Consider the following 13,219-nt stretch of genomic DNA (forward strand, 5'->3'; position numbering starts at 1 on the left):
GATGGGGGGGGGAGATGGAGAGAGCAAGAGACAGTGATACAGAGAGAGAGAAAGATAGAGAGAGACAGAGACAGTGATAGTGAGAGAGAGAGAGAGAGACAGAGACAGTGATAGTGAGAGAGAGAGAGAGAGAGAGAAAGAGTGATAGAAAGAGACAGAGACAGTGATAGTGAGAGAGAGAGAGAGAGAGAGAGAGAGAGAGAGACAGAGACAGTGATAGTGAGAGAGAGACAGAGAGTGATAGAGAGTGATAGAGAGAGAGTGATAGTGAGAGAGAGAGAGAAAGAGTGATAGAGAGAGACAGACAGACAGTGATAAGAGGGAGAGAAAGAGAGTGATAGAGAGAGACAGACAGAGTGATAGAGAGAGAGAAAGAGAGTGATAGAGAGAGACAGACAGAGTGATAGAGAGAGAGAAAGAGAGTGATAGAGAGAGATAGACAGACAGAGTGATAGAGAGAGAGAAAGAGAGTGATAGAGAGAGATAGACAGACAGAGTGATAGAGAGAGAGATACTATGCTCACTCTGCCAACAAAATGAGGTAGAAACTGAGGTACCTCATGCCAACAGTACAGTCAATTAAGAATTATGTTTTACCCCAACATTTATGAAATCCACAAAGAATTTATAACAAATATAAATACAACAAAATTACCATATTTACTGGGCGAAATACCCAAATGTGTAACTTTGTGCCACATCCTACAGCCATTGGACCATAACTTGACTTAGGTCCTTTTTCTTCGGGTGTGAAGAGTAGGGCCTCCAATGGACCATAAACAGGACCTAGGGCCTCCATCGGACCATAAACAGGACCATAACTGTATATTGTTATTTTGTGTTATTTCCTTTATCAGCCATTTACTAGCTGTTTTCACTTTGTCATTGCTTTACGATTGTTTGTGATGCTTTAGCAATATAAACATTAGTTTGTTCATGCCAATAAACCTAATTGAATTGAGAGAGAGAGAGAGAGAGAGAGAGAGAGAGAGAGAGAGAGAGAGAGAGAGAGAGAGAGACAGTAATAGGGAGACGGACAGAGACAGTGATAGAGAGAGAGAGGGGGGAAGGGGGGGGGGTGAAAGACAGAAAGAGAGATAAAGATAGATGAAGGCGCGAGACAGAGAGAGCGGAAGAAAGAGACAGCTTGAAAGACCGAAGGAGATGCGGCTTTCCTTTTAGATGCCTGCAGTCAGCTGTGAGAGGTCTGACTGAGCGCGTCACTCAAGCGCCCGGACATCAAGCTCCCTGGTTCTAATAGTGTCAGGGCTCTGATGTCTCCCCCTGGGGACGGGGATGTCACACGGCGGCGGGACTCAGGTCAACACACACGGCACGCCAGATCAGGCTAATTAGGAGTGTGTTAAAGAGGTAATGAGATTCTGCCTGTGTTCAGATTACCGGGGGGTCAGAGACGAGGTCTCCCGGAGTATTTTATAACACAATGCTATTAAGCGCTAATGAAAATACAGGGAGCGTGCAGGGACGAGTCAGGGGGCACGGCGAGGTGAACAGTACGGGAATAAACCCGAGGTGAATCGAGTTGAGCTGTCACTAACGCATTTTGAATACGTGAGTTCACTCGAAACACTCTACGATTTCACTGTCGCTTCGACTTGACAACTCGTGTTGAGATCCATTCCGATGAGATTCCAGTTCCAAAATGGCCTTTAAAAGATTCGACTTGAGAGTTTCCCTTCGAGAGAAAGGGAGAGAATAACTCCTCTCAGTGTGTCAGGGGGTTAGGAAACGTGGCCTTCCCTTCCCTCTCAGCTGTTGCTCCTTAATAAAAATGCGTTTTGGGTGTCAGCCCTGTTGCCATGGTCTAACTGCCCCTCCTATCGTGTGGCAGCTGCTTGGCATGGCCAGGGTGGTACGCTGTCTCTGCCTCTGCCCAGAGGAGTTGTCAAAATCTCCTGAGACATCTATTACCCCCCCCCCCCCCTGCACTGTCTCCAGAGACACCTACTTCCCCATATACTGTTTCTCCTGAGACATCTACTACCCTCCTGTACTGTTTCCCCCTGTGTCAATATAGAAAAAATAAAAAGTAAAACTCTTCCTTTTTCTAGCACGACGACTGCCAATGGCCCCTGGCCTGAGCATAGTGTGCTTTTCCTGCTATGACTAGTGGATAGACGATTCACTTACTTAGTATCGATTGTAAGTCGCTTTGGAATAAGGCATCTGCTAAATGCCCCAAATGTCAATGTAAATGTAATGTCAAAATAGCGGGACGTGGGCGTGTCTGTTCGCAGTAGGATCAATCCCTCTGACTGGAAACAATGCCTTTCGTATATATCGTCTTAGTCCCAGTTCACCGCTTTACGATTCTCTCTCACGGACACAGTCGGACATGCACGTTTTATTCGCCTGAATTCGATTTGTCTACCATTTGATACTGTTGCCTTTCGTTTTGGATCGAGGTCAAAACCTCCCCTTCTCGTCTTGACGAAAGTGGCTGCGAATGTTATGTATTAGACGCTGTTGATCAAGAGGACGGAACGTTGGAGTGCGGGGTGTGCTCCTGTGGCTCTTGGCATGCTGGGTGCAGAGGGGACACATAAGGGGCTGTTACAACCGCTTGACGGATGCCAAAGAGAAGACTCTCAAAGGGACGCAAAACGGTTTGGAGGAGAAACTTGAAAAGAGAGAAACTCTCTCACTCCATCTGAAAAACTGTGAAATGATATTTCGATTAGTGAAAGTTCCCCGTTCGCCACCCAACTCTGAGGCTTTTGCCGTCTGGCTCTTTTCCCCCCGCATGAGATGTTTGAGAAGGCTCCTCTCCAGTCGAGAGTTTAGAAGTCAATGGGGACCAGATGTGTTGTAGGTAGCAGGCATTCTCATCATCCTCCCCGGCTAAATTAGGAACACATGACGGCTGTTCATCACATGCCTTCTGGGGAGGGCTGCCATGGCGACTGAAGGGATGGGGATACAACAAGGCAAGCTGAGCTCAGAATCTGGGGCCGTGTCATTCGTCGGCTGACTTTGACCGCCCCCTGGTGGTCGTGTTGCGTCACTGACAGTGGTTTCAACCGGTTTCGGTTCCAATGAAGTGGTTCACGACAAACATGGTTGGGTTTTGGATACTTTCCTGTCTGTACAATGTGTTTAATTGGTGTATTATTAGTAGGTCTTAGTGGCTGTGTCTGTCTGTCTGTCACTCATAGGAGTTGGAAAAGCCTAGTCCACCCCAGAAGCCACTGCCTGCGGACCCCCTGGGAAGGAGCACTCGTGTGGTGCGCAGACCCTCAGCTGCCTGTGGCCTTGTCCCCGTCCCTCTCCCTGTCCCTGTGTTCGCCCCTGGTATCCCCAGACCCTTACGCCCTGTGCCACACACAGCCAGGTGAGTCTACACCCAGCTCCAAGATAATAACTGAATTTCCTCAAATCCATTCATTAAGTCAATTAATGTATGCAATAATGTGAAAAATACGCGTTCTAACCTTCCACCAAACAAGGACAAACAAGTCCTTGACATTTTAAGTGTAATTACATTCTGTCCTTTTTTTTTTTTCCTTTCCCATCTCCCTCTCCCACATGACAGACCTGGCCATCTCAATCCCAAGCAGCCCCCCACACTACCAAAGCCTCGTATGATTGGCAACGCAAAGTGCTGAGAGCTGGATTTGAAGGGACGTCCTTGCGATAAGACATTTCATTTGCACTATGAAAGAAGAAAAAAAACTCTCGAAAAAAACTCTCGAAACCTTAAGACGTGGTGTCTCTGAGTTTTAAGGGCGACAAACGGAGGGTCCCCTTGGTGCTCCTCCGTCTCAGAATGGTGCTATGGGTCTGAGCTCAGGTACATGTAAAGTATTTATGATCTGTATTTATTACCACACAGTGCACTGTGACAGACACTTTTAATGAACGGTAGCATTTGGGATTTTCTTTTTGTTATTGTTTATTATTTCTTTTCTTTTTTTTTGGGGGGGGGGGGGCGGGTCCTGATGTGTGTTGCTTTTTTTGTTTTTGTTTTTATTTTCCTCATCAGCAGATTTGAGCCTGTCGGTGTCGATAGCAGGAGAAGAAAAAGGAAAAGAGATAAAACAAAGCACGCCTTTGGAGATGGGTGACATTGTAAAGCACAGAGGGCTGCAGGTTTATAATGAAGGGAATTGTGAACATTAGAGAGGTTTTTACTGTTGTAACAGAAGGCTCATAGGAAGCATCGCAGGTACAAGCCGCTGCTGGTCTGACTCTGTACCATCACCCAGGTGACTGCTGCTTCACACAACCAAGGCCTTGTTTTACGACACTAACACTCTCTGGTTGTTATTTCTGGCCTTTGAACAGTTCCTGTTAATTTATGGCCCCATAGACTCGATGGATGGAGACAGTTTTTATAAGGAGGCCATGCTCTTCTGAAAAAAAGTCTCCAGCCACCTTGGCAATTGAATGAAATGTGGGAGAGCAAGCTCAGGCAAGCTCTGCCATGGAAATACAGTGTTGTGTACAGCCATGTGATTGTAAACACATGATGATACTTCTGGTAAGCAGCGTAATTACTGGCAAATGAGGGAGCAGAGTCGGTTTAAGCCTTTCGAGTTTGAATTAGTGTTGCTCTTCAATCCAGTCTGAAGTTCAGGTCAGAGTGACCAGTGAAACGTCAGCACTTCATTGTCATTATTTCATTGTAATACAAAGAAGGGCAAAGAGGCTGCTCAGTTGTCAAGGGAACAGGGGGGGTTCGCCCAACAGTTCTCCACCAAGGGAGGCGCTACACTGACACAGCATTCTGGGAAAGGGCAGGTATGCCCTACTCTAGAGATCCCCCGCCGTCTGTGCCTGCAACGCACTGATGGTCCTTCGAAAAAAGCTCTGTGATTGAAACAGGGAAACACTCACGACAACCTTACTGGCTAATCCAATCCATTCTTTATTCAGGCACATCCGCAGACAGCCATGCCTGGCTCAGAGGCAAACCCAGAATTAAGGACGAGTACGGCTGAATCAACACAGCTATGCAAAACAGAACAATGTCCAAGGGGGGGGAACATTCACCTCGCGTTCACTTCAGATTCACTTGCCAAGGAAGTCATTTGTGAGCTACTGCTCGTGAAACAAGGTTTTTAGTGGTTGTTTACTTACTCAGATTGTGTGTCGCCACAGAGCCAGAAATCCTCCCAACACTTGACTCCGGGCCGAGGTTTAGTGGCGTGCACAGCAGTTTTTTTATTTGCCATTACGGTAATGAGTAGTTGCTTTTACAGTTATTACACAGTGTCTTACGGTTCTCTGCAGACGAATAATCCTGTCTTATGTCATACAGAATACCACACTGTAGTTTCACAAGACTGAAGGTGACGAGATCTTTTTATTTACATTTTACATTTTTACAGTGTTGACTATCGATTCTTGTTTTCATTCATACAGCGCAACGTTTCCTTTAAGCACATACATTTTGTTCACACATATCTAGATCAAAAAACGATCTTTTTTGTTATGCCATCTTTGAAGGGCAGAAATGTATTATTGCATAATCAGTTCTTTTGGGATAACGTCCTATTCATGGTGCACTCGTTTACCTTACTTTGTTTACTTTGCTACGTCAGCCATGTTTCCATGTATCCATAGTTACACCAATATCATTGTCCTCTGTCGTCAAATTATGTTCTATTTGAATGTTGCTTGTTGATTGTGTTACAGGTGAACACGTTGTCATGAAGAGCGCTTTTTGTACTATGATGCTTATTTGATACATCAAATGTAAAAAATAAATTAAAATACACTTTAGGTGTCAATGTCCATACACAAGGTTTTGAACACTTGAGCAGTATTAGTAAAATTGTTTATTAAACACTAAAGCGGTCTTGTTATTTTTCTCTCCTATAAAATGTGTGTTACTACAAGCTAGATGCGTTTATCTAAAACATATACTTCATTGACCTCTACTGGCTTCTCTTTCCATCCAACAAATGAATGATGCTCTGTGAAACAGAAATACATGAGGAATTATGAGAAGTTTCAACCAGCTCAAACCTTTAGAACATTTGCATAGAAATACACAGTTGTTACCTTTCTTCCAAAAGCTTTAGCCATTTCTGCGACCCCTGACCCAAACTGTGAAGAGAACAATACGATAACAAAGTTATCACACATATTATTTCAACTTCCCAATATGTAAACGTAATTGACAGACTTATTTGTCAATCAAAGATCTATGTACAGTACATGAACGTACCTCATTTCTAACGTGATGATCTGCTCCGTTCTCTAAGAGCAGTCTGACCAGGTCTTCGTGGTTATTCAGGACAGCAATCTGAAAGTTAGACAGTTCACTTCATGACTGTTCATCACTCTGTTCATGACTCTAATGAAAGCTGCCGGAGCATGCATGCACTCTACATCAAGGGAGGCTGGTGGAGTGTTTGATACCATTCTCGATACCATTCCAATGAGCCCCGTCCTCCGATTTCTACCTCCACCAGCCTCCACGGCTCTACAACGTCTATTCAGGTCCTTGTACCATCAGAGGTGTCTTCCCATCCCTGTCCCTGACGTTGACGTCCGCCCCGGCCCTGATGAGGAGGTCGGCCACGGTAGTGTCCCCGCTGACCACTGATACCCTCATGAGGGGCGTCCAGCCGGAGACGCTGTCCCTCACAGCCACCTGGAGGACAGGGAACACAACACATGACTGCTTCAGAAAGAGTCTGTTCCACCAGAGAGGTATCTCCAGCAGAGCCCCAGAACTCTTCGACCCAGAGCTGAACCTTTCAACCAAGTCTGTTGCCCATAATAGCATCTGTTCAATATTTTCATAATCTCGCGTCCCAGTCCAGACATTAGGGGCCGGTTTCACAGACAAGGCTTAAGCCTAGTCCTGGACTAAATCACACTTTCAATGTAAAATCTCCATTGAAGATGCTTTTTAGTCCAGGATTAGGCTTAAGCCTTGTCTGTGAAACTGGCCCTATATGTCATATTTGGAGGCATGCATATTTGAGCCTGTCGGTATCGATAGCAGGAGAAAAAAAAGGAAAAGAAAAAAACAAAGCATGCGTTTGGAGATCGGTGACATTGTGTTTATAATGAAACGAATTGTGAACATTGGAGAGGTTTTTACTGTTGTAACAGAAGGCTCATAGGAAGCATCGCAGGTACAAGCCGCTGCTGGTCTGACTCTGTACCATCACCCAGGTGACTGCTGCTTCACACAACCAAGGCCTTGTTTTACGACACTAACACTCTCTGGTTGTTATTTCTGGCCTTTGAACAGTTCCTGTTAATTTATGGCCCCAATAGACTTGATGGATGGAGACAGTTTTTATAAGGAGGCCATGCTCTTCTAAAAAAAAGTCTCCAGCCACCTTGGCAATTGAATGAAATGTGGGAGAGCAAGCTCAGGCAAGCTCTGCCATGGAAATACAGTGTTGTGTACAGCCATGTGATTGTAAACACATGATGATACTTCTGGTACGCAGCGTAATTACTGGCAAATGAGGGAGTTCAGCCTTTAGAGTTGTTGCTCTTCAATCCAGTCTTAAGTGCAGGTCAGAGTGACCAGTGAAACGTCAGCACTTGGTCATTATTTCATTGTATACAAAGAAGGGCAAAGATATATCATATTTGGAGGCATGCAATCTAGTATTAGTATTATAGTAGTAACAAGTATGTTGATGATGGCCTTCGGGCCGTGTTGAGCGGGGGGGGGGCTGGTGGAAGCAGAAATTGGAGGACCAGGCTCATTGTAATGCATGAAATGGAACGTGGAATGCGAAACACATTCAGATCTCATTCCGTTTCGTGCATGACAATGAGCTCGTCCACCGATTTCTACCTCCACCAGCATCCCCTGGTGTCGAGGACCAGGAGGACTAAAGAGAGAAGTCATCTTACCTCACAGCTGTCCTCTATCATGTGCCGGATGACAGGAAGGTGACCCCCATCAACAGCCCAGTGGAGGGCCGTACAGCCCGCTCTGTCCTGGGAGCTCCACACGGCCCCACACTCTCTCAGGTACTTCACTATGTCCAGGTGGCCACAGAAACAGGCCAGCATCAGGCTGTCACACACAAACACACACTCAGTGCAAACAGGGGTTGTCAGACTTTGTTTTCTTCCTCCATAGACTATCATGGTTGAATCAGGGAATTACACCGTGTGTAGATGATAACGTTATGTTACCACGATAGCTTGACTGTTTGGTTTTCACACGAATAAGGAAGTCCCACCTGTCTTTTCCACTACTGTTCTTCATGTTGACGTCTGCGTCGTGGCGTACCAATGTGTGGACTATGCTTTAACAAGAAACATGGAGGGAAATCAATTCATTGCATATCCAGTCACTGAACAGGAAGTGTCATGTGACACCAACATTTTTGTTGGTAGTAGGCCTGCAGGTTATGAACAAAATATCATATTGGGATACTGAGTTGTGATATACCAAACACTTGGGTGGACACTTCTTATTTCCACCGGAAAACAAGTGTCCAAGTTAAGAACAGTATCTGAATAAAATAAACAATCTAATTTGAAGTAGTGTTCATGAGATTTTCTTTTATTGAGTTAATGTCAAAGTCTCTTGCAATGTATTGTATATTGCAACATTGATAGTATCGATGTTGCAATATACAATACATTGCAAGAGACTTTGACATTAACTCAATAAAAGAAAATCTCATGAACACTACTTCAAATTTCATAGTATCACACCATTCAGCAAGGTTTGTGTTCTGAATGTAGCTTTGGTGAAAAGAATGAACACGTGTTCTTTTGTATGTTTGGTTGTTTCCCGGGGATACAGAAAAAGAACCATAGATTCTGACTATGACATCATTGATGTTTGGTTTCAAAACCTTGTGTATCTTTAAAGTGTATCCTTTACAAAAAAATACTAATAACGTTTAGTAGTCCATACTCCTCTCTTATAAAAACAAACATTGTATTAGCAAGCATTACGTGGAAAGCATATTCATTTAAATATGTAAAAGCTCAACAACTAGTTGATACTATGAATCCCAACGCCTTCCAAGTCTACAGGTCTCAGACTGCTCTTTCAGGCCTCTCCTCCCCTGTTACCAGTGAGGAGGAACCCCAAAGTGACTCTGACAGCGACCATTGGTCAGGTAAGAGTTTAATTATTTTATAGTTATTTGGTTTTTATTTGTTTCAGCAAGTTATTCATGCATTTTGACCAATCTAAATGTCTGTCATGATTGCTCCACAGATCAGGGCGTCTCCACTGCTGGGTTGAGAGTAGGGAGCCCTATCAGGAGCCAAAGAGACCAATCAGAGGTCACCCTCCTACAATCCCGGCTCTCTGAACTGTCTCTCTCAGACGTCTTCTCATCCGTTAGTTCAGAGGAGCTGGAAAGCGACTCTGATATCGCCCACTCCTCTAGTAAGAATCTAGTCCCCTGTCCTGTTTCATCCACAGACTGTGGATTCAGATTTAGACTGAGGAGCCCTGGCCCTCTGTTCAGTCCCTGGGAGTCTCCTGCAAACAGTCCTCCTGGTAGCCCCCGCTGCTGTAGTCCAGCTCCAGCTCTAGCCACCCTCATACAGTCCTGCCAGGCTGGGACTCAGCCCAACCCAGACAAGAGAGGCAGGGAGAGTGGAGATGGACCGGAGGTCCACCCAGACCACAAGAGAGCCAGGAAATTAGAGCAGGTCTCAAGCCTGAAGCATCTTGAAGCATCCTGTTTATCTTATGAATTAATTATCTTACGAATTTGTGTTGATGCTTTAGAAACAGTATTAAGTATAGTAATATAGTATTATAATAATATATAGGTCATGTACGAATGTTAAATAAATAACATTTAACATTATCACTGACTATGCTGTTTTTGTTACATAATGTACTGTGTCCATTCGTTTTTGTTTTATTGAGTGAGTGTCAAAGAAAGGCCAATATGACAGCCTTTTGTGATGTGGATATTGCCCGCCGTGTTCATATTGCGATATCAACAGTCATATGATACAATGTGCAGCCCTAGTTCGTCGTGTTCTTCACAAATAACCCTATTATGCTGAGATACAAAGGAAAGGAGTCAAATTAGGACAGGGGCAACCGTTTCATGCAGTAAGTACCTGGAGAATCCTTTCATAGTGGCCACCATCAGAGGAGTGAAGCCCAGTCTGTCTGGAACATTGACATCCACAGTCCTTCAGTAAAAGAGGAGAAAGCACAATTCCTTACTTTGAACAAATCTGTCATTGACAGAGTGGTTTAGTATAGTCCACAGGTAGACAGGCTCACTTAGATTGCAGTACTTTAGTCAGGGCCTCTTCATCGTTCATGAGGACAGCCTGATGTAGGTTCTTGCCATTGATTGGTTCCCCTGAAGAGAAGGAATCCCAAACACAGCACTGTAACACTCAGCGACTCAGTGACTGCCTCTGAGAGAAAAAAATGAGCAGCTGGATACAAACTGTAGTACAAATATTGAAATTAGTGCACGTGCCTATATATTCTATTACTCTTTGTTGTTTTTCTACATCTTTGACTTCTGTTACCAGGGATACCTACGTACGTGCAGTTGACACAGATATCATTTGGCTGTAAAAGGATTCCCCTGAAGGAAGGCTCGTCCTCAGTCTGAATTTATAAGTGGAGCTCGGCTCAAGATCTCCAACGGTGAATTCTATACCATATCCGCTGGATAAGAAGAAAACAATATCAACTATGTATATATGTTACGGTACATGTGGGAACACGGTACATGTGGGAAAACTAGGGTTAGGGTTAGATGCTAGGGAGCTACGGTTAGGGTTAGGGTTAGGGGTAGGGGTAGGGTTAGGGTTAGGGATAGGATTAGGGTTAGGGTTAGACATGCCAGCATGTACCAAGTCGACGTAGCACCTAACCCTAACCCTAGTTTTCTGTGTTCCCACATGTACCGTAACATATATAACTATTCTATATAGAACTAACTTCATTTCGTTCATTAGATAGACTACAATATTGGCATATAAACCGATGCTGAAGTCAGCTGCTACTTACACATAGATGGTACTACATGTGTGCTTTCTGTGGCTTTCCTGCTCCAGGGAGTACAGGGTCCATTCCTCGGGGGGGCCCAGACGAGGTTCCCTCCCCACACTGGCCCAGCTCAGGTCAATACTGTGGTGGTTCACCCTCCCTACCACCAGGCACTCCGACATGGAGGTGTTGTCGGCAGGGTCTAGAGTCTCTAGACGAACATATAATATATAAGTTGAAGTCCATGGATTGGAAAAGACACATGTGGTTTGACTGCAGTCTATTGGACACAAGAGGGCACAAGAGGGTAGCCAAACCACAAGGATAATGGAAGAGCTCGGAGCAACATCAATAGATTATTGTCTTTCATCACATTTTCATGTCCAGTTCTGTAATTATAATACTGTTATAATTATTAGAACAATTAGAATACTGAGTATAACTGAACCTGGTGGAACAGTTCCTGTACATGGACTACTACAGGCACCATTGTTCTCAAGTCTATTCTATTCAGCTAAAACACAATTCTAAATTAAACAATTGAGTTAGGCACTGAATGTATCATCCCTTGCTTTTAATCTACCTCCATAACGTATTAGTGTTAGTCTTGTCAGACAGAAAGCTTTGTTTTGCCAACAGTGTTGTAGACTGCTTGGAACATTACACTCGATGGAACATTTTGTTCTGGTTAACTTGACTTTCCATCACACCTGCATGGATTACAAAACCATAGCAAATGGCAAGGTTCCGGTGTCTGCTGAGATGGCCAAATAAGATACATAAGTTCCACTCAGTGGACTGAGACTCTGAGAAGCAGTTCTATGATATGATGCAATTGAAACCAACCCCTGCACACTCAGCTGAGATGGGGTCACGATTACAATGACATTGTTCGGTGTAGTAAGCTTGAATATCCCTCTTGACATTTGAGACCACACCACTCAATCAACGATTCCTATAAATAGACAGTTAACCTGTTCAGTATTTCATATGAGCAATTATACAACTCTAATGTTTTAGGTTAGTGATATGATTAAATGCATAACCATTGTATGACCATTCATTGCATAACCATAAATAAGTAGCCTACACCATATTTTCATATTCCTGAAGTGGAAACGTCTCCAAAAACGGTCATATGAATCTGTTTAAAAGCATCTATTTTAGTTGGTGTGTGTTATTAAATAAATGTAATGGAAGTAGCATTAGCAGAGGTCTCGCAGTCAGACTGATGCCCACCTCAGTTATTGAACGCTTAATTAGAGGAGGACAAACTCACCTTGACTCTCTCCGCAGACACTGTGCGCCATTCCATTTAGATCTATAGTTGTGATGGCGCTTCGATTCTGATCTCTCCTTTAATCGTAGAGGTTAGTATCAGCGCACAGCATTGTACACTGATGGTTAGTTGATTGTTGCTATAGGAACAACATACGGTCTAGACACACACACAAAGAGAGACTTTCACTTGATACATAGGATGTATGTGTTAAATATGTTATGATATCCTGAGCTTAGAATTATAAGGTTCTATTTCCGTTTAGGGCAGTTCAGAGATATTGAGCGTCAAAGTTTTTACATTCCATTATGTTTTGTGAGATGGAACCTTTGTATTTTATGAATTACTAACTCAAAAAATAACACCACACAGGCATTAATAAACACCTAATGTTTTTTTTAAAGATTATTTAAAGATTATTTTTTTAAAGATTATGTAAAAAAAAATCAATTTTGACAAAAATGGAGATAGAACCTTACGTCACGATATGTTAAACCTTAGGAGGATCAGTTAAGTGCCACAATTGGGCAGAGTGTTGACATGATAATCCACGTTAAGTACGTGGACGCATGGATCGTTCTTTTTCTGACCGTCACTCAATTTTAAATTAGATTATTTATTGGATTAATTAGTAGTCACGTGATCAGGTTCGGGAGCGCTCCAGAGCAGATCATGCGCGCCTATGCGAATCATCACACGTGTGTATAACCAAGCCAGTCACCACAACGCAACAGTGCGCTTGGGTCAGGAATAATATAATTCATTTGAAATATTGAGGTTTTGATTGAACCGAACGTATTGTTTAGAATTGGCAACAAAAAAAGTTGCGGGCGGATTTGTTTTAAATCAAACTTTTATTTCAGTGCGCACCTGGGAGATAAGAGAGAAAGCAACGGTGCTTTTGTTTTGTGTTGATTTTTGGATCACCTAATTCTCTATGGTTTTGATGATATTGTTGCCAAGACGTTCCGGGCTTTTCGACGAGTCTTTCAATCATTATC

At 43.5% G+C, this 13,219-nt stretch overlaps 2 protein-coding genes across 2 annotated transcripts in view; one reads left to right on the forward strand and one right to left on the reverse strand.

Annotated features, from left to right (window-relative positions):
• adam12a (ADAM metallopeptidase domain 12a) overlaps positions 1-5,662 on the forward strand; it is a gene marked incomplete at both ends in the record, with an annotated part of 80,934 nt that extends 75,272 nt beyond the window's left edge. Inside the window, 2 exons of the mRNA XM_080542249.1 lie at positions 3,177-3,352; positions 5,659-5,662. Coding sequence (XP_080398375.1) covers positions 3,177-3,352; positions 5,659-5,662 — 180 coding nt within the window. The remainder of the gene's footprint in view (positions 1-3,176; positions 3,353-5,658) is intronic.
• A 238-nt stretch (positions 5,663-5,900) lies between these two features.
• On the reverse strand, positions 5,901-11,121 carry fank1 (fibronectin type III and ankyrin repeat domains 1; the record flags this gene model as incomplete). The annotated part of the gene is made up of 9 exons (XM_080542250.1): positions 5,901-5,939; positions 6,028-6,072; positions 6,194-6,271; positions 6,479-6,622; positions 7,852-8,017; positions 8,187-8,252; positions 10,048-10,122; positions 10,217-10,298; positions 10,977-11,121. 9 exons carry the CDS (start codon positions 11,119-11,121, stop codon positions 5,901-5,903), a joined length of 840 nt encoding a protein of 279 aa, XP_080398376.1.
• Between the last annotated feature and the right edge of the window lie 2,098 nt (positions 11,122-13,219).

This window comes from Nansenia antarctica, assembly GCF_963989245.1.
Source record: "Nansenia antarctica genome assembly, chromosome: 11".
Taxonomy (NCBI): Eukaryota; Metazoa; Chordata; class Actinopteri; order Argentiniformes; family Microstomatidae; genus Nansenia; species Nansenia antarctica.